This window comes from Mustela nivalis (assembly GCF_964662115.1).
Source record: "Mustela nivalis genome assembly, chromosome: 19".
Taxonomy (NCBI): Eukaryota; Metazoa; Chordata; class Mammalia; order Carnivora; family Mustelidae; genus Mustela; species Mustela nivalis.
Window position 1 is genome coordinate 31,239,296 of NC_139038.1, and position 25,472 is coordinate 31,264,767.

The 25,472-nt window shown below is 53.1% G+C and overlaps 2 protein-coding genes and 1 long non-coding RNA gene across 3 annotated transcripts in view; 2 read left to right on the forward strand and 1 right to left on the reverse strand.

Annotated features, from left to right (window-relative positions):
• Positions 1 to 6,123, forward strand: part of TVP23A (trans-golgi network vesicle protein 23 homolog A) — a 32,926-nt gene extending 26,803 nt beyond the window's left edge. Inside the window, exons 3-8 of the mRNA XM_082714144.1 lie at positions 2,462 to 2,606; positions 2,954 to 3,043; positions 3,246 to 3,374; positions 4,472 to 4,600; positions 5,251 to 5,310; positions 5,898 to 6,123. Of these exons, the coding sequence (XP_082570270.1) occupies positions 2,462 to 2,606; positions 2,954 to 3,043; positions 3,246 to 3,374; positions 4,472 to 4,600; positions 5,251 to 5,310 (553 nt within the window). The 3' untranslated portion in view covers positions 5,898 to 6,123. The remainder of the gene's footprint in view (positions 1 to 2,461; positions 2,607 to 2,953; positions 3,044 to 3,245; positions 3,375 to 4,471; positions 4,601 to 5,250; positions 5,311 to 5,897) is intronic.
• NUBP1 (NUBP iron-sulfur cluster assembly factor 1, cytosolic) lies at positions 1,184 to 25,472 on the reverse strand. The gene is given in 13 exon segments (XM_082714143.1): positions 1,184 to 6,005; positions 6,137 to 6,234; positions 6,236 to 6,275; positions 6,923 to 7,006; positions 9,322 to 9,424; positions 9,705 to 9,815; positions 12,367 to 12,521; positions 13,188 to 13,278; positions 13,878 to 13,910; positions 16,241 to 16,309; positions 22,320 to 22,453; positions 25,190 to 25,294; positions 25,373 to 25,472. Coding segments are annotated over 13 exon segments (1,125 nt in total). The 5' UTR covers positions 25,392 to 25,472; the 3' UTR covers positions 1,184 to 5,922.
• On the forward strand, positions 13,917 to 18,560 carry LOC309854722. The gene is made up of 2 exons (XR_014306386.1): positions 13,917 to 15,198; positions 17,051 to 18,560. It is a non-coding gene; the product is annotated as an uncharacterized lncRNA (long non-coding RNA).

Consider the following 25,472-nt stretch of genomic DNA (forward strand, 5'->3'; position numbering starts at 1 on the left):
GGGGGTTGGGTGGCTGAGGGTGGGCTGCAGAGCTGCTCTGAGGTTGGAGCCAGGATTCGAACACTCACTCTGGCACCTCAGTCCTGGTTGCCTCTCAGGGCGGGGTGGAGGGCTGGGCAGCGGGGAGAGGACAGGTGAGTGACTGGGAGGGTGGCGTTGGAAGCCGGTGGCTTTGGGAAGTGGAGGTGACTATTGGTGTGTGTATATGTTCTGTGGCCGCGGAGGTGGCAGAGGAAACTGGGGGGGATGGCGGACCCCCTGGCAGGGAACGGTGGACAGGTGTAAGCCATGCCCTTCACAGCTCTCAAAACCAGGAAAATGGTCTGAGACCATGTGAGTGTTGGCGGGGGACACAGGCTGGGCCAACTCCAGAGGTGGACTGAAGGAGGGTTTGATAGGTGGCCCAGGGGACAGCCTGCATCAAACAGGATGGGAACAGTATTTGAGGGTGCCATCGGCATCCTTGTCTACTCTAGGCTTTGAGTAATGACAGCGGCCATGGTAGTGGTACTTTCCATGACAAGTTAAGGACATCACTTAACTGGGACCCAACTAAGCAGAACCTTCCAACAATGGGAATTTCTCTGGTTTTTATTTTAGGAAACCACAGCTGAAAAAAAGTGGGTAGGCAGGGGATTTATTCGAATGCATTAACTTCCAGGTTTTACCCTGGAACAGTGGCCATGTGGGTCTCATACAAGTCAAGACTGCTCTACAACACAGACCCGATTACAAGGCTTGGCGCAACTATTGGCCGAGAAACTGAAATGCCAGGGACTAGGGGGTACATAAAATGATCTCAGACACGGCTTTGGCCCTCAAAGAATTTTCGGTTAGTGCATAGAGGACACCTTCATCTTCCAGGCGAAGAGGCAGGACTGTGTTATGACATTTAGTTCAAAGATCCTCGGGAAGATTTAAGGTTGAAAGGGTGTAAGAGAAAGGGCGCCTGCGTGGCTTAGTTGGTTGAATGTCCAACTCTTGGTTTCGGCTCAGGTCTTGATCTTGGAGTCACGGGATCGAGCCCCGAGTTGGGCTCTGCACTCAGCGGGCAGTCTGCTTGAGATTCTCTTTCTCTCCCCCTGTCCCACCCCTGCCACCCTGTGTGCTCACTCTCTCTCCCTCTCTCAAAAACAACAAACAAACAAACAAAAACACCAAAAAACCACACCCAAACCAAAAAACAATAAAAGGAGCAAACATTTATTTTTTAAAAAGTATGTGAGAACCCTAAGGGTGTGATCTTCGGGAACATTCCAGATGCGGGGGGTGTACGGGTCATGTCTGACTCTTCAGGGCCGGGTACGGGTCCCAGGCTGGCTTGCAGCTAGCCTGCCAGGAGAGCTCAACATCTGACAGGCACGGGTGAGAAGGACTGCGGCGGACAGCTGGGGTTTGGGCGCTGCTCCTTCTTTCTTGGGAACATCGGGAGTAAAGGCAGAAGTCACTATAAATCCTGCTTCGGAGTTCCCAGGTCCCTGGAGCCCAGTTTACTTTCTCTGAAGGGCCCTTTCTTGGGAGGACAAGCAGGCGCCCCCCCCTCCCCGTGCAGCTCCCAGGTCTGCTGGCTCCCTCTCTGAGCACCTGACCGGTTGGGAGGCGAAGGCTCATGGGACCTCGTGAAGCAGCCCGTGCTATCCTATTGACATTACTTGTCACGTAGAAGCACTCTTGTCACAACTCTTGAGTCTCTGGCTTCTCGTGCAAACAGTGGGTCTGGCAGTTGCCCCTCCCTCCCAGCACAGGCTGGTGCTTTCGCTGTCATCCGCCCTCCTGCCTCGCACAGTGGCTTTCTCGCTCTGCGTTGTTTCCACCTGTGCTCTCCCAAAGTGGATTCCGAAGGGAAAAGCGGGATGGCGTGAGGGTCTCCTACCTGGCCCGTGTCCCCCACCGCTGTTGCCTGCCGGAAGCCTATGGGCAGGTGTTCTCTCTGCTCTGGATACATGGGCGGCCCTTGTGCTCGAGCGAGCCCTGGGTCTCTGGTCTTCCTAGACTTTTCTTTTAAACAGCCGATGTGGAATGAGTCATGATTTCCCTCTATCCAGGTACGTGGGTTCCCTGCTGACACGAGATTCTGCCCTCGTGGGCTGCACGTGGACTGCCCAGTTACTGGTGGAATAACCCAACCTTTATCTTTAGGGAACTGGTCCTTATCGCTATCAGGTGGGAAGGCAGTGACCACTGTCCTGTTTCACTTCAAAGGTGGCCGAGTTTCGAAGAGGGCCCATGATCTTTGCGATCAAATGAGGGGAAAGTACTGGATTCTTCGAGAGGGGAAAGATGCTGGTAGGATAATGAGTGTCTCAGGACATCTGATGTGCTGGCGTGTTCCGAGCGGCAGCCTGGCGGGGCGGGGCTTGAAGTGCACTGGGAATAGCGTGCAAAGTCAGAGCCCATAGGGTGAGTTTGGTGCTCGCCCCCTTGGCCTCTGCAGTGAGGGGGCTTCTGGGTTCTTTCCTAGACACCCGTTGGCCACCTTTTTCCACCTATTTTTCCGAGTAAGCGCCATTGTCACCTATGTGTGCTGCGACTGGTTCAGCAGAAGCTTCGTGGGCTGCTTTGTCACCGTGCTCCTCCTCCTGTCCTTTGACTTCTGGTCTGTGAAGGTAAGGCCGCCTCGCTCGTGACACCGTCGCTCCTGAACCCACGAGGGCTGTAATTCTCAGCTGCCACGGTTGCAGATCGCTATCTAGGAGGGTGGCAACTCCCTACAGCTTGCATTTTTTGTAAAATTTGCATAACTTAAAAAAATATGGATGCTACATATTGTTTGTGGGGAGGGCGTGCATGTGGGGGTGGGGGGGGTCACTGGTTACGTTAAGCGTAGTTCGGCTTACCACTCCTCCTGCTCCCAGGGCAAGTTCAATACAAATCGGTGACTTTATTTTGTGCATCAGTGGAAAGGTGATTTTCTCTCCCTGTGGCGTGCTTAGAGCCCTCCTGTCTCCCCCAGAACGTAACTGGGAGACTCATGGTGGGCCTCCGCTGGTGGAACCAGATAGACGAAGATGGGAAAAGCCACTGGATTTTTGAAGCCAGAAAGGTACTGTCCATACAAGTCAAACTCGACCCAGGAAAACGGCTCTGGAGGGTTTGCACGGGTCCCTGCTGCGCTCTGTGCAGATCAGAGCCCCGCCCTGGGCTGAGGCCGGCAGAAGCCTTTGGACAAGAAGCCAAGAATACCGCCTGCCCCTCTGCAACCAGTTTCCCTCATTCTGAAAACGGACTCTCTCCTCCCTTCACAGGCCTCTCCGAACCAGATCGCCGCCACCGAGGCGGAAGCTCGCATCTTCTGGCTCGGCCTCATCATCTGCCCGCTCATTTGGATCGTGTTCTTTTTCAGCACCTTATTCTCCTTGAAGCTCAAGTGGCTGGTAAGGCGACACCCCGGCTCGGACGGTGCTTTGCCATCTGCACGGGCCAGGGCTGCGGAGGTGGCTCCTGGTACCTGCTCATTTGAGACCGCTTTGCTGAGGTCATTCACGTACCTCACGAGCCACCCCTTGGGCACTTACAGCTGTGGGCTTCTGGTATATTCAGTGTGCAGTCATCACCACAGCCCATTTTAGGGTATTTTCAGCACCCCCAAAAGGAACCCTGTACCCTCTAGCCCTCGCCATCTCTAGTGCCTGGCACGCTCCTCTTCCTGTTCCAACCCTTACCAATCCAGGCGTTGCCTGTAGCTGGAATTCTATACTGGAATCGTTTGTGTGCTGCTTTCACTGCACGCCGGTTTTCAAGGTTCATCTGTGTTGTAGCATTTATTGGTACATGTTCACGGCTGTATAATATTCCATCGTAAGGACCTGCTGCGTTGTTTCTCCACTTGTCCACTGACGGCCTTTCGGTTGTCTCTTTTGGACTCTTAGGAGTAATGCTGAGAGAGGAGTTGTAAGCAAAACAAAGTGCTTTCTGACCCTAGAATGTTCCTAAGTAGGAATAAGCAAGTCTGAGTTCTGAAGTCTTGTTTTACAGGTTGTGAGTCTATTCAGACACAGCCTGGAGCCCCACCCAGGGCTCGAACTCATGACCCTGAGATCAAAACCTGAGCTGAGGTCAAGGGTCGGACGCTCAAACGACTGTGCCACCCAGGTGCCCCTATTTCAGTTTTAGGACTCTATTTCATGGCTGTGATCAGGCTCCTTCAGGGAGAAAGCCTCCACAGACGTCTACACAGACGTGTAATCAGAAGCGGGGGGCTCCAGAGTTTGGCTGCGGGCCCAGCTACGCATCAGCTCTGGGACTTCAGGCAACTTTCCTTTCTCTGGGTTTCAGTTTCCTTCCTACAAATTGGGATGCTGAGGGCACCGCCCACTCCGGTGGCGGCTGACTAAAAGATGCCTGAGGATTTGAGAAGGCTCGCCAGAGGCTGGCGTTACGTGGTACAGGCCCGAGCCACTGCTGTGTGGCTTGGGAGGAAAATTCCCGTATGTGCTATCGGAAGAACCGCCTTTGCTGTGTCTGCCCGCAGGCCCTGGTGATAGCTGGGATTTCTCTCCAAGCCGCGAACCTGTATGGCTACATCCTTTGTAAGATGGGAGGCGAGAGTGACATCAGCAAAGTCGCAGCCAGTTTTCTGTCCCAGACGGTGTTCCAGACGGTGAGCTGCTTTAGTCTTCCTCCTGGATCCCTGAACTCCACACCCTTCGAGCGCGGGTGGCCTCTGGGCAAATGCTGTTGGAACCTGTTCCCTATCAGCTAGGCTGCCGGGGTCAGTGGTGCGTGTGTATTAAAATCGGCACAACATTGCATTGACCACTTGGACCGTTTTTTAAATGTTCAGGTCGGTGGTGTTAAGTACGTTCGTGTGGTCACGCCACCTTCAGCACTGTCCCTCTCCAGAGTGTCCCTATGACACATTCATGCCTGGTCTCCCTCCCCAGCGTCCCACCATCTACTCTGCTCTATGAATATGACTCCAGCAGGGCCCTTGTGTAAGGGGGATCCTATAGTACGAGTCCTTTCGTGACGGCCACTGTTAGTTTTGAGTGATCTAAAAACTACAGAATTAAGTACTACACACACACAGTTTTTTTTTAACCTAGCATATATTTCCAGAAGTGTGAGATCTTTTCAAATGGATGGTTTGAGCCATCTTAAAATTTGAACAATGCTACTTTATGCCACCACATTGAGCAGTGAGCCCTGTGGGCTTTCGGTTACATTGTGGGTTTGCTCTGCGCCTTGTATCAGCAGAGTCAGGCCCCTCACGTGTGAGGACAAAGCCCCAGTTGACTTTTCTCCTTGCAGGCCAGCCCAGGTGACTTCCAGAAGCCTGGCCTTGAGGGGCTGGAGATTCACAAGCATTAGGTAAGCGGCAGGACAGAGGTGGGGGCTGGGGCTCCGCTGTGCAGGGCGGCTAAGGTGCACAGTGAGGAGGGAGCTAGCCGGACGGGTCTGGCCGCTGGGCCTTCCCCCGGCTTCCAGGACCCCCTCCCCTTCTTCACATGGCACACACACAAACTCCACCATGGGTGCAGGCCAGAGGTGGGGGGACGGGAATGAGGGGAGAGGGAGCGAACGGAGGGATGTGCCCATCCTTCCAGGATGCCCAGCGGGAGCTGGAAAATGGCAGTTCCCTCTCCCCCACCCCCTTGGTGTCAGTTCTTGTGCATCTCCTCACAGCGAGAATTCTAGAGTTTATGTCGGTCTCTCTTATGTAATGGGAAAAAAAAAAAAAAAACCAACTCTGTAAACGGTCTCATAGGACGGCAGAAATTACTGGACAGTGAACGCATCTTAGCACATGGGGCACGGGCCTGGCCCCCCTGTTCTGTCTACAGGGGTGACTGAAGGGCTCTTCGGGGCTGGTTGCATTTTCCCCTCAATCTAAAGCAGCGGCATTTGGACCATGTTATTTGAAACCATGACTGGATTTTGAGATGCTTCTTTTTTAGGTGTCTCTCCTGAGGCCGCAGTGGCTTAAGCAAGAGGTTGTCCTTCCGCAAGCTTCCAGCAGAGAAGAACTCCCTGACCAACCAGCTGTCCGTTTTCCGGAAGCAGGCCTTGGGGAGAGGTTTGAGGAGACATTTTTATTCTTAAGACAGCGTGTTTGTAAAGAATGCCTTTATATATATGTGTAAAAGTATACAAATAATATGATTAAAGTGTCTGCAAAAATGACTTCACGCCCTACCAGAGTCTGGTCCTTTTCTGCCCAAGACCCCCGCTCTGTCCCCGGGCTGCTCAGGCTGCGCTCCACGTGCAGCTCGTGTCTCAGGAACCAACGAGGTGCTCTTCTTTGGGCTGATGGTGACCACAGAACTCCTGGATCTCTGGACCAGGAGACAACACAGAAGCAGTGAGGCTGTGCCCGTCTCTCCGGCAGCCCTGCCTCTGCGGGCGAGGGCTGAACCCCCCAATGGCTCCACTCCCCCAAAGGCCCTGTTTCTGCCGATGCCCTGACTCTGTCCACGGGCCTCAGTGCACAGCTGGAGACCTTACGTGGGCGCGTTCCACAGGTCAAGATGCCCGGCATGCTGGTATCCGCCCTGGACACCGTTTTCCTGGGCAAAAGGAACTTGTCACAGCCCACCAGCTGACAGCTTCAATGACCTGCTCTACTCCAGTGGCCGTAAAATGCCGGCCGGGCCCCCGCGGGCCACTCCCCAGCACACTCCAGGCCTGCACGTGGTGGTTTTTTTTTCTTCCTTCCTTCCCTCTTCCTTTCCCTCCTTCTTTGTTTCTCTCTCCCCTCTCCCCCCCACCCTTTCTTTTTCTCTTTCTTTTCTGTCCCCTCAACGGCTTTCTCAAAGATGCCTGGTTTTCTGGGCTGAGGGGTCATTCCAGCCCCCCACGAGCACTACTGTCTCCAGCCGTGGCCGAGCAGCGGTGAGCCTGATGACCCACAAATGGCTTGAGTGGGACCTTCGCACCCAGCCGGGCAGCCCTCTGGACCCAAGGGACTCGCGGGCACACGTACTTTGAATGATACTTCTATAGGCTAGAGCGGCTGCAGAAGCTGGCGCGTCCATCAGGAAAGACTGTCCTTTGTCACAACTCTTACCTTAGAGAAATGAAAAAAAAATTCGTGAAGAAAATAGTGGCAAGGTGAAGCGGGGGCTCTTTGGGGCCTGGGACATGGAGACCCTGAGCCCCTCTGCCCTGTCGCGGAGAGCGAAGCAGAGGACTCGCACGAGATGAACGGGACACGAAGACCCGCGTGGGACGAGACCGCCTCGCCTGGTGCTGTCGTCCCTCCTCCCTCTGCTCCTCCCTCCACTCCGCGTGCCCCTGAGCCTCAGCGGAGCCCCCGGCGCCCTGCTCAGCACGGTGACAGAAGCAGGTCAGCGGTTCTGCTCCCCAACCTCTGGAGGGTCCTGGCAAGGCCAGCTGTCCCCTCAAAGAGCAAAACCAAGAACAAGGAGAAGGGGGCAGCAGAGGCAGAGCCCAGGCTACCCTGGGAATATGCTGGACGACTGGACTAGGTCCGGGGAGGCCTCGTGATTGCAGCGAGAAGTGAGGCTTGAGGCCTCGTGACTTGTCCCGAGGCCTGCCCGCTAGAAGGCACCTCCTTCGCTGGGCTTGGGACTGAGCGCAGCTGCACTCGGGGCCCGCAGCTTTGCTATCATCTACCGCGAAGTGCTCAAATCTTGGCTTTTTTGTGAAAAATGGCCCTAAAAAGAAAAACCTGGCCAAAGCTGGAGCCAGGCAGGAGGGCACACCCTTCTCCCCCTTCTCCAGCCCCGCTTCCTCTCTCCTTCCATTCCCTGCCAGGCGCCCCCCAATCTCCTGCCCGCCACTCCTGTCCTCGGGACCTGGACGCAGGCAGCAGCACACCCAGAGGCTGACGGCATAGAGTGTGCCTGGATGCCTCTGGCCACCCCATCGCACCCCTCCTGTGTGTCCTCCTGCCTCGCGCGGCCTCTGCGCAGGAGACGCCTGCTCCCTCGCCTGCAGGGAGAACGCAGGCAGACTCAGCACCCCATCTGGTCAGCACACACCGGTTCATCTGCCGGGGGTTCGTACCCTTGCGAAGCAGCAGCGGGCTGTCCGTGTCTCATGCGGGAAAGCACGGAGCAGGGCAGTGCTTCAGGCCGGGGAGCACACGTGAGGAAGGCTCTCGGGAGCTGCTGGGAGCCAGGGTGCTCCGGCAGCTGCTCGTCCCCGCACGGCCCCCCTAGGCCACACCCCCACATCATGCTCTAGGCCCCCCCTTTCTGTAGGCCCCCGGCAATGGGCCTCCCCTGCCTCGAGACTCAGCATGTGAGGGAGAACCTAGCGCTCCTCTCAACACTGGGTCCTGTGGTCACTTTCTGACGGAGGTCCCCATCTTCTAGATGGTTCGAACAACTGCCGGCCTTCTCCTCACCCATCAAAACTCCTGTCATCTTCCCGCTCACTGTGTCCCTCCTCCCTGCCAAGGCCCAGGCCTGCAACAAGTGCTAACCTCCTATCCTCCGTTCCCCAGCAGGGCCGCTTGGAGGCCTCCCTCTCGGCACTCACCCCCGTGCCCTTGCTCCGACTCGGTTTCCCACTTCCTAAGCCCTGAAGGCCCAGCTCCCAGGCTTGGCTGCAAAGCCGCCCACACCCGGGCTCCAGCCCACCTTCCAGGCTGCTCCCCGGGCTTCCCTGTGGTCCAGGCCCTGCAGCGGACCTTACTGTCCCACCACTTCTGCTTGGCTACCTTAAGCAAGTTGAACTCTACCTCAGGAAAACAATTTAGAGGCAGGTGTCCTTTAAGGAGTGGGGGTGGCCCTCCTGACCCTGCCACCCAGCAGCTGACACCCGAGAGTGAACACAGAATGGGGACAGGGTCTATAGCACCCCCTCCCACAGCCTTGCTGCCACCCATGCAGCATCTGGAGAGGACTTGGGGACTCTGGTACTGAAAAGGGAGCATTTTTCATGCAAAAGGGCCTCTGTAAGCAGGCCAAGGCTCCCCTCTACTGTCGAGACACACAGGGCCGTCTGCACTGGGCTGGACCTCCCGGGAGGTAGGATGTCTTCCTAAGGGGTTTTCAAGGCTAACTCTGTTCATGACTTTCACCTCAGAAGCCAATTCCTGTCTGAGACAAGACGCCAGCATACTTGCCTGTTATTTCCACCTCCTGTCCCTTCTCCTTGCTGAAATCCTACCCTGGGACCTCCCAGCACATCCCTGAGCCATCTGCACCCCACCTTCCAGGACCCACCCCACCATGCCCCTCACACTGAGGGCTGCTCGCTCCCGGGGCGACATGCCCGCACAGTTTATGGTCTCTCTGGGCTGCAGGGGAGCTCCTGTGCGTGGGGTCCTTGTCTGCTGCTCCCCTGCCCAGAACCGTGTCCGCGGTGGCTGAGCGGGCTGTGAAGGCCCCGTCTGGCAACGGACTCACCCACCTATGTGTGGGTCCAGAGGCACTTTCCCGAGGAGCGGGATCTTCAGATCCTGGCACATGACCTCCGCACCCCCCGTTGTTGGGGGGAATATCTGAGATTCTTTCTGGGAGGCAAGTCAAAAGGGGAAGAATTAGGATTTTGTTTCAGAGTCGTTAAAAATGGACCACATTTTAAAGCAACTTAGAAAAAAAAATGGCTGTTTGAATGTGAAACATTAACCACCAGAAGAAATTTCATTAAATCAGCAATAGAGTTTTTTGTGATTCCACTTCCCCAAATGATGGGGAAAAGCAGAAATAGTGTCCCAGAGACCCCCTTCCAGGCTTCCCTTCTCCACGGAGGAAGGGACCCATCGGCTGCGCCCCAGGCGGCCGCGCCCCCACCTTGCACTTGGGGCAGACGAAGACGCTCATGTTCTCCACCACTCCGATGATGGGCACCTTCACCTTGTGGCAGAAGCTGATCTCCTTCCGGACATCCTGGAGGGACACCTCCTGTCAAGGTTCAAAAGACCGTTTGTTTCAAGGTCAAAGTGGAAGAAAGAACGTTTGTGCGGTTGCAGGGATGGCCGGTGAGATGCACTGGGTTCCCCATAAAGCCTCGGAGACTAATTCAGCAAATATCTCTCTAGTCCCAACCACGGGCTGAGCCCTATCCTAGGGGCTATTTCCCCCAAAACCCTAAGAGGATAAACGTGAACGGCCAGATAGCAAACTTACAATTAATGCACAGAAAAGTGACCTTTTACAATAGCCCCACATTCTATTTTCTCATCAATATACTACACTGAGCCAAACTGTGCAGTATTTTCTAGACTGGGGGATAGGAAAGTATGGCCTGTGGGCCCAATCTGGACGTCTATTTTTATTTTTGTTCAGACTTAGATATGGGAGCAGAAACAGAGTGTGTGGGGGGTGGCGGGATGCGTGAGGGGAGAAACTCAAGCAGACTCCACACTGAGCATGGAGCCTGACCCAGGCCTTGATCTTATGACCTGAGTTCATGGCCTGAACCAAAACCTAGAGTTGGATGCTTAGCTAAGCCACGGAGGTGCCCTTACTTTTTTTTTTTTTTTTTTTTTCTAAATAAACTTCTGGACATAGCCACGCCCTTTCCTCTACATGTTATCAGGGCCTGCTTTTGTCCTACAGTGGAACAGTTTGGAACAGAGGCAGTGTGGTTCACAAAGGGTAAAATACTCGGTATCTGACCCTTTATTGAAAAAATTTGCTAACCTCTGATCTAGACTATTATAAACACAAACAACTTTATGGACAAAAAGAGAATAAGGAATATTCCCATATTCCGATAAAATTCACCTCTGAACTCTAAAACCTCCTTTTACAGTGATAAGTAGTGTAGCCTCCTGGCTTGGAATCTTCTCTACCTCCCCCCGGGGTCATGGAGTCACAGACACACTATTCCTAGCTTGCTGTTGTCAAGTAACCGGGCTCCCAAAGGCTCAAGGCTTCGAACAGCCTCTCCTGCGGCATACATTTGGTTCTCAGTCCCTCTGAGACTGAGGTATAGACAAAAAGGCATTTAGCTAGAAAATAAGCTGGTTTCATCTGGTCACAGCAACTCTGTGGTTCTCTCCTTAGTGGTCCTATAAGAAAAGGGCCTGCTTTGTCAAAAAGGACCCCCAAAGAGAGCCGCCTGCCTATGCCCGCAGCCATGAAGGACTCTGAGAAGGTGGGTGACCCTACTGTTAAGTCACATTCTCCAGAGAAGTTCCACACAAAGAGGACACAAATGCCGGGCGTCTTCCCACGGCTTCCTGGAGAAGAGCCAGCAACTGCTCAGTCTGTTTCCCTCCTGACCCCAAAGGGGACGTCATGCTCGGTTTCACAATAAATGTGGCTCTGGGGAGGCCATCTTTGCACCAACTGCATTGTCGCTGTTTCTTCACAGGTGATTTTAGAGTGGTTCTATGCTCACAGCAAAACCCAGCAGCCAGAGTTCCCGTGTGCCCCTTGCCCCCACACCCATAAACCTCCCCACCAGCGACATCCCACATCACAGTGCTCCGTTCCAGACAGACTGTCCTCCTGCCAGGTAACGTGGCTGGGACCCACCCATGACCACACTGCTGGTAAAAACTCAAAACCACTGTGAAGTCCATCTTCACTACCACCCGCTGGGCCAGGTGCTCCCCACCTCTCGCCACTTAAGTGGTGTCCTGCCCTTCCCCGTGACCCCAAGACCCTCTCCACAGGGCACCAGGGTGCGGTCAGACACATCCTGTGCCAGCACTCGCTGACCCGGGCACCTTCACGTGGCCCCTGGTGTCTGTCACAGGTTGGAGCGCCGTGTGTGCCTGCGTCCAGCACCCCCCTTCCTCTGTGAGCCGCACAGGGAGGCACTGGGGGCCGTGAGGGAGAGCCGGCCTGTTTCTCCCCTGCTGCCTGGCACGCTGGTGGTCTGTGAAGGTCTGGTGAGGCCTGAGGGTGGGACAGACTGATCCACGGACAGACTAAAGCCTCCTTTGCCTTTTTTTCTTAGGAGTGGAGAAGAGTATTGTGACAAGAAGGTCCGGTTAAACGGAATAATCTATTACTTTCTTGGCAATGACAGTAAAGCCTGTTGCAGACCTGACCGCGTTTGTTCACTGTTGGATTCACTCCAGAGGACACCCCTGCGCTCTCCTCAGTCTGGGCGCAGCACGGCCTCCAGGTTCCCGGGGCAGGCACTGCTGGAGAAGGGGCCAGGACCACAGCGGCTTCTCCAGAAATCGGTCTATACCCCAGGCTGGCTCTACGGGAAGCCAGGCAAGGCGCAAGGAAGCAGCACGCAGGCCGCGGGGACTGCTGCGTGAGCACAGTCAGGGTGACAGGACCACGAGGGACAAGCCAGATTCTAACAGCACAGGGGTCTCGCTGGCTTTGTGAGGGAAACGGGAAAGGCCACTGTGAGCCACTGCGGCTTTCACCTGGGGACAGAAAGAACTGTGGAATGCTTATTTGTGAACAGCAAATGCCTGGGTCCCAGAGACAAACCTCCGATGCGGCCGAGTCCGGTGCCAGCGGCCCCCAGGCGCCCGCTCACCTGAGGCGTGGTGATTATCACGGCCCCGTCGAGGCGCGCCGCCGACAGGTACTGCACGACCGACAGGTGTTCATCCGACGTGCCAGGCGGGGTGTCCACGATGAGGTAGTCCAGCTCTCCCCAGTCCACGTCACGGAGGAACTGCTTGATCATGCCTGCAGAGAGTGTGCCACAGAGCCGCTGAGGCCTCGGCTCTCCCTTCTCCGGACCTACAGCCCCTCAGGCACTTTTGGATTCTCACGGGCCCCCGGCCTGTGCTGTCTGTCAGCAGTGGCTGTGACGATGGAGACGTGTCGCCGTCATGACTGGGGGGGATGGGGGGGAGGCACTGGCATCCAGACGGTAGAGGCAGGGGTGCGGCCAGCATCCTGCAGCCTGGAGCGCAGTCCTGCCCTCCCGTAACCAAGGACTGCCTGGCCCCCAACAGCAACGGTGCCAAGGCCGAGCAACCCTGCCCGGTAAGGGCCACTCCTGCCTGCTTCTCTTAAAGCCTCCTGCCCAACCACCCTGCTAGTTACCTCACATGCTTCCTGCTGCAAAATAGTGTGAAACCACAGTGAAACAGCCTGAGGGTTACCTAGCCTTCAAAGACAGAAAGTCGCCATAGATGTTACAAATGATAAAACAGCGTCTGTTAGCTCCCTGGCTACTTCTATTAGCTCTCTCCAGCCAGTGCAGAGGCAACCGAATGCTTCACCGCGATGCTCCGGAAAGCCCGGCAGAGGACCGTTGCCACCGTGACGGGAGATGGTGCAAAGGAAACCTAAAGCAGTTCTGCTCTCAGAAGACCGTGCTCGCAGAGAGAAAGCAGAGGGGCAAACCATTTTTTTTTGGTCCCCTCCAGATGACGGCGTCGTCAGGACTGCTGAGCAGGAAACCGACCGACATCACCCCGAGGTTGTCTTCCACGAACTGGAGAGGATGAAGCAGAGAACACTTAAAACCACAGCACAGGGCACTTCCTTGTTGTTTATCGGAGCTCAGATTGAAAAAGCTGTTTTGAGAACAAAATGACCCTGGGATCACTGGGTCTATTCATTTTTTTGATTCCACAAATCATTGTGGGGGAACAAGGGCTACCATCCTGGGGGACCTGCACGGGGTGCCGTGGGGCCACGTGCGGCAGTGCGGGAAGCGCGGCCCAAGCATGTCCTCGGCTGCCCTGGCCTAGGCTGGCAACCTGTGGCCAAACCTGGCCCACCTCCGCGTTTCCTAGAACGTTTTACTGGAATACAGCCACTCATTCGTTCATGTACGATGACCTTCCCACTATAATGGGATAGCGTGTGGCCCATAACAGTGAAAATACGTACTGTCTGACACTTTATAGAAACGCTTTGCCAATCCCTGATCTTACCTGTGTTCCCTGAGTCTAGAAGAGTGGCCCTCAATATTTGCTGACAGATAAACAGCTGGGCTGAGGACCTGCTGCATGCCCAAACCGTGTCCGTTCTGAACACGTGGCCCAGGGCACACTGCCTGGCAAATAAGGCAAAGATGTGAAAACTCACCACTGGAGACCAGCCCGAGCCACTCTGGTGAACCTGCAGAGACACGAACACCGACGTGTGCTGGTAAGAAATGAGGCACTGTGGACATGGTTCTAACACACTCAGATCTACGCGTTAGGAAGACGATTTTATAACACAGTTCATCGTTTTAAATGCCACCACTCAGTTCTGAGAGTCAGCAGCTGGGGTGAGGCCGTGGGTTAACAGAAGCTGTGTTTCCTACCTGCCCCCCCATGCCTCGGGCTGGGTTTTTCTGAAATGCTTAGATGAGTCCAGGCAGGGAAGCAAGCTTGGCCGAGCTCATACAGAATTTGGGGTGTAACGTGTATTATATGCAGGGCAGGAATCGGGCGGGGGTTGCTAAGCAAACGGGGCAGGCTGCCTCGGTGCACGTCCGGGAGTGAAGGTGTTGGCTTCAGTGAACCAGGGGGACCAGACCCTGCCCCGGGGGAGCGTCTGCACCAGTCTGCTGCACCTCCCGAGGGGGGGGGCAACAGGAAGCCCACAGGGCCCCCTCGAGATTCAGATGCTGTCCTTCCAGTAGGTGCTCGGTAATAGCCAGCATCCTGCCCCATGCTGCCCCCTCATCCTGAGACTAGAACTGACTCATATGCCAAGTACACATTGGTCTTAGCACATGGGCCTTACAGCAACCCCAGAGCTGAAACAGAACCCGTTTTCTTTTCTCAACAGCCCTACAGAGGCCTAATTCACATACTACACCAGTCTCCCGTTCAAAGCGTACACATCCGTGGCTTTCGGGCTATTGCCAGAGCTGGGCACCCACCACCAGTCGGCTGGAGAACGTTTTCATCACTCCAGGAAGCTACCCTATGCCCCGTGACGGTCATGCCCAATCCTTCCATGTCCCCCGTGCCACCCACCATCCTAGGTGACCCCCATCTCTACTCTGTGTCCACAGATGTGCCTGCTCTGGACACCTCACAGAAATGCAACCCTAGAACACGTTGACTTGGGTGCCCGGCTTTAAGGTCTTCTTGATTTTTATGTACTTCGCAAATTCCAGTACAGTTAACGTGCAACGCTGCCTCCGTCTCGGAGGGACGTCACGGTGACGTGGCGCCTGCACGCTGAGGCCACGCTCATCACCCCAGCGGAGCGCTCAGTCCTCGGCACCTAGTTCACCCAGCTCTTAACGACAGCCACCCTTCATGCCTATGGAAACTCGTTCTCCACAGGGGCAGGCCTGGAAGACGGAGAAATGAAACGAGCCATAGTGCAGGAGAACAAAACGGCAGAACTTGTGCTCTCTTGCACCGTGCGAACCGTCAGTACCGACAGAAACCTCGTGGACGGCGTGGTGGGTGCCCAGAGCCCGCAGGCCAGCAAGCCCAGCTGTGCAGTGGGTGTGCGCCACGGGGCCTGCTACCAACGGGTGCGCGGGCAGACGTGCGCCCTGCAGCTTGGCCTCCACCCCCAACGGCCTCACGCCTTTCCCAGCATCCTGGGCAGCATATCCCAAGCCCCAAGCAGAGTCCACAGGCCCAGACTGTCTGCTTCTGGCTCCTGTCCCCTCCCTTTGTCCCTCTGCCACTAGTCACTGTGTGAAGGACACACCTGCTTCCGCCATCCTGTACTTGCTCTTGTGGCCCAGAAGGCTCCTCGCCCACTCTCCACAGCAGGGTGCCCTTGGCTGCACCCTGACTCGCCCCATCCCCTTACCCAGGCTTCGTCCTCTACTGTCTATCAACTGCCCCCTTCCCCCAGGGCCGGGGCTTCATTTGCCTCGTTCACCACTGTACCCCAACCCAGCAGGGCCTGGCAATCACATCGAGAATGAGCCCGTCTGACACCCTGGGAACATCCTAGCCCCCCAGCCCCATTTCAGTGCGCTGTCTTTGAGGGGGTCCCTTTCCAGAACAGCTTCTTGCCACAGGAGGGGGTGGCCAGCACCTGCGTGGACTGCTGTGGTGCTGCAGCCGTGTCCCCAACCCGTGTCACTCTGCCACTCACAGTCTCAGTTCCCCAGGGGTGACAACAGGGGCAAAAACATTCCCTCGTTTCCAGAGTACAGACACCTGGCAAGGACTAGTCTAGCTTTCCCAGGCATCGCGACGTCTCTGTGCCCTACTTCCACATTTTACTTGCTGTTTCCCTTCCCCTCTGAGAAGGCACTGAAACTGAGGGTTCTCAAATGGTGCAGGCGCACTTGACAGATAGTCTCAGTCCTCCAAGGTCACAGCGGCCGCTGAGGCAGACAGACAGACTGCTGAATGTGCACCTGGGTTCAGCATGGCCGTGTAAAAACGCATTGCTCTGCCGACCCCTCTGTGTGGGACTGCAGTCCGGGGCCACGGCATGCCGTGAGAATACTTTCCTGCGGTTCCTCCTAGATTTATTACCTGTTCTCCTTCCAAGCCCATTATCTTGGGAATTGACGGCCCACATATATCAATGTCCAGAAGAGCGACCTGGGAAAAAAGAAGAGACCAGAACATCTTCCAGATGTGCACCAGTGGGGAAGGAGGAAGGAGGAAATGAGGAAGGGAAGAAGATGGAAAGAAATGGAGTCAAATGAGGACCGAGTAGAGTCTTGGTCCCCACCCCCCATGTCTAGCCTAACTCTGGGGTGATCTTCTGGAGCCAGTGTCAGGACCCCTAAAGATTCGGGCCTAGCCACCATCTATTTGGCCTTTACCATGGCCTTTACCACGGGCCTGAGGGGCGGGTATTGTGATCCCAGCTTTCCAGAAGAGGGAATGGAGGTTGGAGAGGCCCAGGGATGCGTTCAGTAAGCAAGCGGCAGAGCCAGGACCTAGCCCGAGTTCTGGCGATTCCCCCACCAGGGGCTCCTTCCATTAGCCCAGGAGGACTAGAGAGGAGGGCCCAAGTGGAAACTCCCACCAAGCTCTGACCGAGCCCCACTGTGCTGTGATCCCGAAGGTTAATGATGGCTTAGCCTCAATTTCTAAAATAAGAAGGAAGTCTAGAAAAGCTCTTTGCTGGTGATCTGTGCAACCTCCACTCCTTCCACCCCAAACACCCTGCTTTCTTGGGGTGATAAATGAGAAGGTCTGAGACAGTCTCTGGGAGCCATTTGAAGAGCAGTTAATATTCATCCTGAAAGGTCAGATACTAAGCATCCAAAGTGCAGCACGTCTGGGTAACTTTTTAACTTGCCCCGAACTGGTTTCTTGCTTCCCACTTCACAGGCCCCTGCAAACCCCTACCTCCTGCTTCCTCACACCCGTGATCACGAAGACTGTTCATCCTGAGACCAGCCGCTTGCCTCCCCCGCCCTCTGCTGGACCAGCTGAAGAAAGCACCAGAAAGATGCCGTCGCCGCCAGGCAAGGCCGGTGTGTGTTAATGATGCACAAACACTCTATCTCGGAGGCTCACCATTCAGGAAACTACACCATTACTATGACCCTCACAGACTTCACAGTACTTTCGGTTTCTAGCCACTCTCTGTCTCTGTGCCCTTTCTTTCGGGAACAATTTAATGTTTCAAGGAACTAAACTCCCCAAGGGGGTGAGTCTTGAGTGAAATGACTCAAGGAGGGAGGAAACATATCATGGCACTCATGCCCCTGGCCGTACCCAAAAAGGCTGTGAATGGCCCCGCTATTCAGATCCCCGAGGGGCTCTGTGTCCTGTCCCTTTCAGACTTCCTGTTGAACCTGTCCCTACCTTAATATCCATCCAACTGGACTCCCTTTCTGCTCAGGCTAGAGAACCTGAGCAGAGAAACGTGCCTGAGGAAATCCTACCAGGGCCTCTGGGGAAGGTGCTAAAACCCTGATGAGACAAGCAGACTTCACCACACCTCTCTCCCAGCCAGAGACTGGTGGAACAGGATACTGTCAGGATCCACAACTTTCCCATACCCAGCACACCCAAACTCCCCCTTAAGAAGAGGTCCTGGGAGGTGACTCTTGGCACTCCAAGGCTGTGTCACCTCATACAAATGGCTTCTGTCAAACAAACGTTCAGGAGACCATCAGGCCCCTTCCAGCTCCAAAGTCTACTAGCCCCAGAGATGAGCCTCAAACACTTCAGTCCGGAAACCCCCAGAGCAGACCTGTTATCTGCAAGGTGTGCTATAGCTCCCAAGGCAGGATGACCTCCTGGTCACTCGTGGGAGCTGGTGCCCCTGTTTCTCCCATGGAGAAGCAGGACGTGAGTCTGCGGTGTCTCCCAGTTCCGGTGTCCTGCTCCCCTCACCACAACTCACACATGCCTGGCCCGCCTGTGAACCAGGGAGGCGGTTCCCAATTCTGCTCCCTCTTGGCTCATGCCCTTTGCTAACGAGCTGCTGGACACCTGTCTGCCTTGAGCAGAAGAGCCCTGCTCAGAGGCAGGGATGGGCTTCCACCAGACAACAGACAGGAAAGGGACCAGGAGTTTCCCTCCTGAATTTAGGCAAGGAAGAAATGTGTGCTAACCGAGAGTGATCAGCCAGACTCAGGGTCTACTGTCTGTCACTATCCCGCACCCTCTGGAGACAGGGTCGTTCCCAGTCACGAGTGGGATCTTGGAGGAAATACACTTTTCTCGGTGTGGACTTTTTTTTTTTTTTTTTTTTGGTAAGCCACCACCACATAAACAAATCCAGCTTCTCTAGCCTGATTTCCACACTGGACGGTGTGTTTTTCTTCACTTGCCAAGTCCAGGCAACTATGTCACAACAGAATTATATAAAAGCACAATTTTACATAAACAGCTATTTCCGAGGGGTTACTTGCTTCTGGCCTGGTTAAAGCAGAGGGCTGCTTAAGATAAAAACAAAACAAAACAAAACAAAACAAAAAAACCAGAGGAATATGGGGGAAGGGAAGGAAAAATGAGTTAAGATGAAATCAGAGAGGGAGACTCGTAACTCTAGGAAACAAGTGAAGGTTGCTGGGGGGCAGTCGGGTGGGGGGGATGTACCTGGGCTATGGCGATTGAGACATTGCAAGTAACGAGCACTGGGTGTTGGAGGCAACTGGTGACTCACTAAATTCTACCCTGAAACTAGTAATACGCTATGTTAATTAATTGATTTTAAATAAAAAAAAAATTAATGCACACACAAAATAAAATATGCCTGACGGCTTCGAAAAGCAAAGAACACTCTGGATGGTATGGATACTGTCTCAGAGAAATAATCAGTTTTTGGCTAACCAACTGGCCAATACGCATTTGACCCTCAAATGTCAGGAGATGGTTAACAGAGCAGATCAGTCAGTGGACTTGCACCTGCTCAGCACCGTAGTTGGTGGGGGTGGGCCACAAGCCCGGCACTAAAGCAGAAATAATCACCCTGCTCCCGGCGTTGCAGTTAGTGGGTAAAGGAACATCGGCTGCTATCACAGACATTTATTGAACACTTACTACGCAGAAGACATCAGACTCCGGCCTCATTTGTCCCCTGGCACTTGTTACACCCACTGCCCTCATCTGGGCCCTCATGGCTGCTCACAGAGACCCGAACACTGTCTCTCACCTGGCTTCTTGTCCCCTCTAATGACACCCAATCACACACTCGGCTGACGGTCATTTCGAGGCTCCTCAAGCAATGCTCCAACCCTGCCTCTCTGCTTTCCAGATGCCTTAGCAAGTCCTTCAAAGCCTCCCCGGTCTGGCCCAGCCTCCTCCTTGGGCCCCCTTCACCGGAGAAGCCCCACCAGACTGCCCGCCACAAACACTTTCCATCCGTCCCCACCACAGGCCAGAGGCTGCCTTCTCTAAGCCCAGGGGACCCTCCCAGGCTTCCTTCCCTTGTCCCAGATTCCCTAGAGCACATCTCCGAGGGTGGATGTCAGATTTCAGAGAAGCCCACCACAGCCACTGGCAGGCCAGCATTCTAAAATGCTCAGAATAGAAATGAGGAATAAGGGAGAATTCAGAGCCTGGGTGCGCGAGAGGAACGCTGAGCATCTTCCAGCCTCTTCCCTCCCGAGAAGGCTGGGCCTTGCCCAAGGTTTCAGTCTTGCTCCAAAGATGCACTACCCTAGCCGGCACCAGTGTTTCTGGTGCTACCAACCAAACTAGGGACCAGTGAACTACAACCTGGGGGCCAAACCCAGCCTGGTACCTGTTTTTGTTCAGCCCACAAGGTAAGAATGGTTATTACATTTTTAGAAGGCTGGCGGGGGGGGGGTTGGACATTTCAAAAAGTCTATTTCATGATGTTAAAATTACGTGAAATTCAAACATCAGTGACAGTAAAATTGCGTTAGAACATAGCCAAGTTTGTTTACAGACTGCCTATGGCTGCTTTCCTGTTTGAGGGCAGGAATGAACAGTTGCCATAGAAACCGCAGGCCCAACAACACCTAAATTATTCACCATCTGGCTCTTCACACAAGAGGTGAGCCTAGCCCTGAAGCAAATTTTAATTTCTTAATCCAGCGATTTGAAAACTGTATTCCTAGAGTCCTCAGATACTGGCATGGGGTCTTAGTGGCCTGTGTGTCCTACAGTTCAGGTTAGATCCTCTGTGCGCTGTAGCTGGCTTTTTTGTGAAGAAGTATCAAGCCTTATGTCAAGATCTTATGGTGGTGTTTCCTACTTACGTACAGTGGTTTATTTACTATAGGTATACAACACTGATCCAGCTTTTGGAGTTTTAAAATATAATGGACAATGTGTGGCAGTTGTGAAATTTCAACACTAGGCTAAACGTACCTTTACAGTCCCTTTTAGCACTTTTTTTTTTTAAGTCAAACAGTGAAAGGCCGTTTATCAGTTAGAAAAGAAACCTAAACCTCAGCCTTCATATATAAAAATAACTCAATGTTCAAAAGGCATGAAAAGAAAATGAATGCTCAGGAATAAGTCAGTGTATGAAGAAGGCATGATGACCACAGGAAGAACTGAAATGGGAAAAAACAGCTTTCAACATGAAAACACACACACACACCTAACTCCTCTGCAGGCCCTGAACAGTGTCCTGGGTCGCAAGAGGGCAGATGGCGATCTCCATCTGGTGAGCCCAGGCTCTCTAACCCAGGCCACACAGAGCGCCAGCACCCAAGTCCTCAGCCAGGTCTCTAGTTTCGGGCGTCAACCCATTGGACAGCAGGATTCTAAGAGACATGCACGCTGCTCTAGCCGTTCTGACGTGGAAACATGTTTTCCACCGGAATTTTGAACAAAATTTTATTTTGGAAGGAAAACAAAGATGGAATATGTTCTGTGTTTAAAAAAAAAAATAAGAAACCACAGTATCCATGGTTTTATTAGGTATATCAAGTGGTAATCAACGTGAATACTGGGATCGCTTTTCTAAGGTCTGCAAAATTATCCTGAGTCCCACGAATAACTCAATGTATTTTTAAAATCGCAGGTACTGGGAATTTCCAATCGAGCTTTGTGGTGAAAAGTTATTTCTTCCTCATCATACCAGACAGCAGCTGAACTTTTACTGGGCAACTGGAGTTTTCGTGCTCATGTGTGGGCTGGGGTACCAGCGAGTGGCACAGTTCAGGGGCTGGCAAATGTCTTCTTTCTCAAGAGTCAAACAAAAATATATTTGACCTTTGAACAAGGCGGAGGTTAGGGGCAACCCCTGTGCAGCTGAAAATCCGTGTATAACTACTGACTCTACCAAAATTTACCTACTAAAGGCCTACTGTTGACTGGAAAGTCTTACAGGCTGCTAAAGGAGTAGTACATATTTGCACATGGGTATTACACACTGTACACTTATACTACAGTAACCTCCAGAAAAAATGTTATTTAGAGAAATCATAAGGAAAACACATTTATAGTACTATAAAAAAAATCCAGGGGCACCTGGGTGGCTCAGTGGGTTAAAGCCTCTGCCTTTGGCTCAGGTCATAATCCCGGGGTTCTGGGATCAAGTCCCACATCGGGTTCTCTGCTCAGCGGGGAGCCTGCTTCCTCCTCTCTCTCTGTCTGCCTCTCTGCCTCCTTGTGATCTCTGTCTGTCAAATAAATAAATAAATAAATATTTTTTTTAAAAATCCACATATAAAAAAAAAAAAATCCACATATAAATGGAACCATGTGGTTCAAACCCATGTTGTTCAAAGATCATCTATATTTTAGACTTTGTGGGCAAAATCAAGGACACTACAAAACAATTCAAAAGCAACTGTTTATAGACGTAAAAATCATTCTTAGCTCATAGACTGTAAAAAGGCAAGAGAGGGGCTGAATTTGCCCATAGGCTATAGTTTGCAGACCTCTGGCTTAGAAAGAGGCAGAAAGGGATTGAGAGGAAGAACTCTGAACTTAACAAAATGATCAGCGATGCCAAACGCAATCTACACCTGCTATCCATTGTCACAGGTAGGGAACCTAAGGAAACATTTCATCTCACTGCATAGCGGCCACGCGTTTCCTCCTCCTCTCTGCAAGGATCTAGAGTCCCAAGAGACTAATCCAATTTAGTCTAAGCAATCAGTTCTCCAGAAGTCATCACACATCCTCATATAGGATGCTCTCCCAGTTTTCCCCAAGGCCTCACCTGTGTGTTTTCATCCTCTGCTAGGCCATGGGCAAGGTGGGCACTGAATGTGCTTTTTCCAACGCCACCTTTCCCAGATAGTACCAAGATTTTGTGTTTCACAGTCTTCATTTTTTCTTTGATTTCTTCTATAGCTACAAAGAAAGCAAATCAGGTGATTTAGTCCCTGAACTACATTTCAAGTGTCACTTTTTCAATGGACCAGCAGGAGCTAAATCCGTGGGGCCATTTCAAGAGCCTGTGTATGAAATATCACTTAGTCAATGACAATAACAAGCACTACAAAGAAAATAAAGTTATCATCATCTCTGAAATTGTCTTGTTTATTGGTTTACTTGTCTGTCTCTTATTACTAAAACATAAGCTCCACGAGGATACAGACAGTCTGAAATGTTCACAGCCATATTCCCAGCTTCAGAAGAGCTTCACACAGAGTCATGGCTCCCAAGCTAGGGGCAAAATCCACCTGGGGAGCCTTTGATTGTCACAAGGAAGGGGTGCTGCTGTTATGTAGTGAGTAGAGGCCACAGATGCTGTTAAATGTCTAACAATGCCAGGCACCTGGGTGGCGCAGTAGGTTAAATGTTCAACTCTTGGTTTCTCCTCTGGTCATGAGATTGAGCCCTGTGTTGGGCTTCGCGCTCTGCTCAGCATGGAGTCTGCTGGAGATGGTCTTCCTGTCCCTCTGCCCCTCCCCCTACTCGTGTTCTCTCTCTCATATAATTCCTAAAAAAAAAAAAAAAAAATGCCTAAGAATGCACAGGACAGCACCCCACCCCTAAGGATTATCCAGATCTAAATGTCCATAGCGCGAAGGTTGAGAATCCCTTACAAACAGCAGGAATTTATAAGGACCAGTCACAGATAACTATCACAGATCATACACTTGCTGTGCACTCAACATTTCACCTCGCTTCAATTCCTTATAATACCACCATGAAGTAACTATTCTACCTGCTCCTTATTTATAATTTTTTAAAAAATATTTTATTTATTTATTTGACAGAGATCACAAGTAGGCAGAGAGCCAGGCAGAGAGAGGGGGGAAGCAGGCTCCCCGCTGAGCAGAGAGCCGGATGCGGGGCTTGAAACCAGGACCCTGAGATCATGCCCTGAGCCGAAGGCAGAGGCTTAACCCCCTGAGCCATCCAGGTGCCCCTATAAATTTTTTTTAAAAGATTTTATTTATTTGACAAAGAGAGAGACAGCGAGAGAGAGAGAGAGCACACAAGCAGGGGGGGTGGCAGAGGGAGAAGCAGGCTTCCCACCAAGCAGGATCCCAGGATCCTGGGTTAGAAGGACCCCGAGCCAAAGGCAGCTGCTTGACAACTACGCCACCAGGGAGCCCCTGTCCCTTATTTAAAAAGTAGGTTACAAGGGGCATCAGACTCTTGGTTTCTGCTCAGCTCAGACAATGATCCCAGGGTCCTAGAATCAAGCCCCAGGTCTGGCTCTCCATTCAGTGGGGAGTCTGCTTGGGATTCCCTTCCTCTCCTCCTGCCCCTCTCCTGTTTGTGAGCACGCTCTCTCTCAAATGAATAAATAAACCTTAAAACAACAACAACAACAACACAAGAAGTTGGTTCCAAGCCCAATGTGGGGCTTGAACTCATGACCCTGACATCAAGAGTCACATGCACTATGGACTGAGCCAGCCAGGCACCCTGAGCCCCATTTTGGATAAGGGAATGGAGGCTCAGAGATTTTAGGAGTCTTGCTCAAGGCCATACTGTTTGCGGGAACCAGGAATCAAACCCGAGTCTCTCTTGGAACTCCTTCACGATTCTCTCAGCCTCCTTTCTTTTCTTTCTTTCTTTCTTTTTTTTTTTTTTTAATTTGACAGACCAAAAAAAAAAAAAAAAAAAAAATAAATAAATAAATTTGACAGACACAGATCACAAGTAGGCAGAGAAGCAGGCAGAGAGAGAGGAGGGGAGGCAGGCCCCCTGCTGAGCAGAGAGCCGATGGGGGATTCGATCCCAGGACCCTGAGATCATGACCTGAGCGGAAGGCAGCGGCTTAACCCACTGAGCCACCCAGGTGCCCCAGCCTCCTGCTTTTTAAGATTCTTTTGGTAAATCCCCAGAGTCTGACCCACCCTCCAATGTGTCCTTCGTCATACTTATCGCTGCGAGGATTTAATGCTTGCTCACTGGTTAATGGGGGGGGGGTCTCCCCTATTAAACTAACATCCACTAGGGCAGCGACCCCTTCTCTCTCATTCACAGCTGTATCCCCAGCACAGAGCACTCTGTGCCTAGCAGGTGAGGATGTATTTCTGTTAAATGAAGAGGAGAAATGCTCCTTCTCAAAAGGAAAACCATTTCGGGCGCCCGGGTGGCTCAGTGGGTTAAATCCTCTGCCTTCGGCTCAGGGCATGATCTCAGGGTCTTGGGATCGAGCCCGAATGGGGAAATCTCTGCTCAGCAGGGAGCCTGCTTCCCTTCCCCCCTCTCTGCCTACTTGTGATCTCTGTCAAATAAATAAATAAAATCTTAAAAAAAAGGTTGGGGGGGAGACAATGCTGCCCAAGAATAAGCCAGAGCAACCCCCAGTTCAAAGTCTATACCCTACTCCCTAGGACGCTGCCTTCCCCCCGACCACGGACTACTGCTGTCACTCAAACCTCTGGCCCCACCCTTTCCCTCCCGCCCCTAGACCAGCTAATCTTGAGACACGCCCTCCCTTAGACCGGCAGGTCAGTCCCCGGTCCTTCAGGCTCCGCCCCATCCCGCTACTTCCCTCTACTCTTCGGACTTCTCCACAGCCCGCCCCTTCTAGGCCCACCCCTCCTCCTAAAAGGCCTCCGGGTCCCACCTCTTCCGGGCTGGCGCCCTTCACTTCCGGTTCAGGCCTTGCCCCTTCCTCACCTGGGTCGGGAGCGGCGCCGGCTCCGGAAGCGCAGAGCCGCTGGTTGGGGCAGCCCTGACATGAGGCCCCTCGGCCCGCCTGGGCGCTGCCGGTCCCGGGACAGCCTGCGCGGGCACAAGGTCACAGTTAGAGTGGCTCCTGTCCCTTCAGCCTCTCCACCCACGCCCCTTCCGCGCGCTCACCCTGAGGCACCTCCTCCATTCGGCTGCCTTCGAAGTCTACGCGGTCACCGGAATACGCTTTACGTATTTCCGTCTCTCCGCGCCCAATCTGACTCTGCAG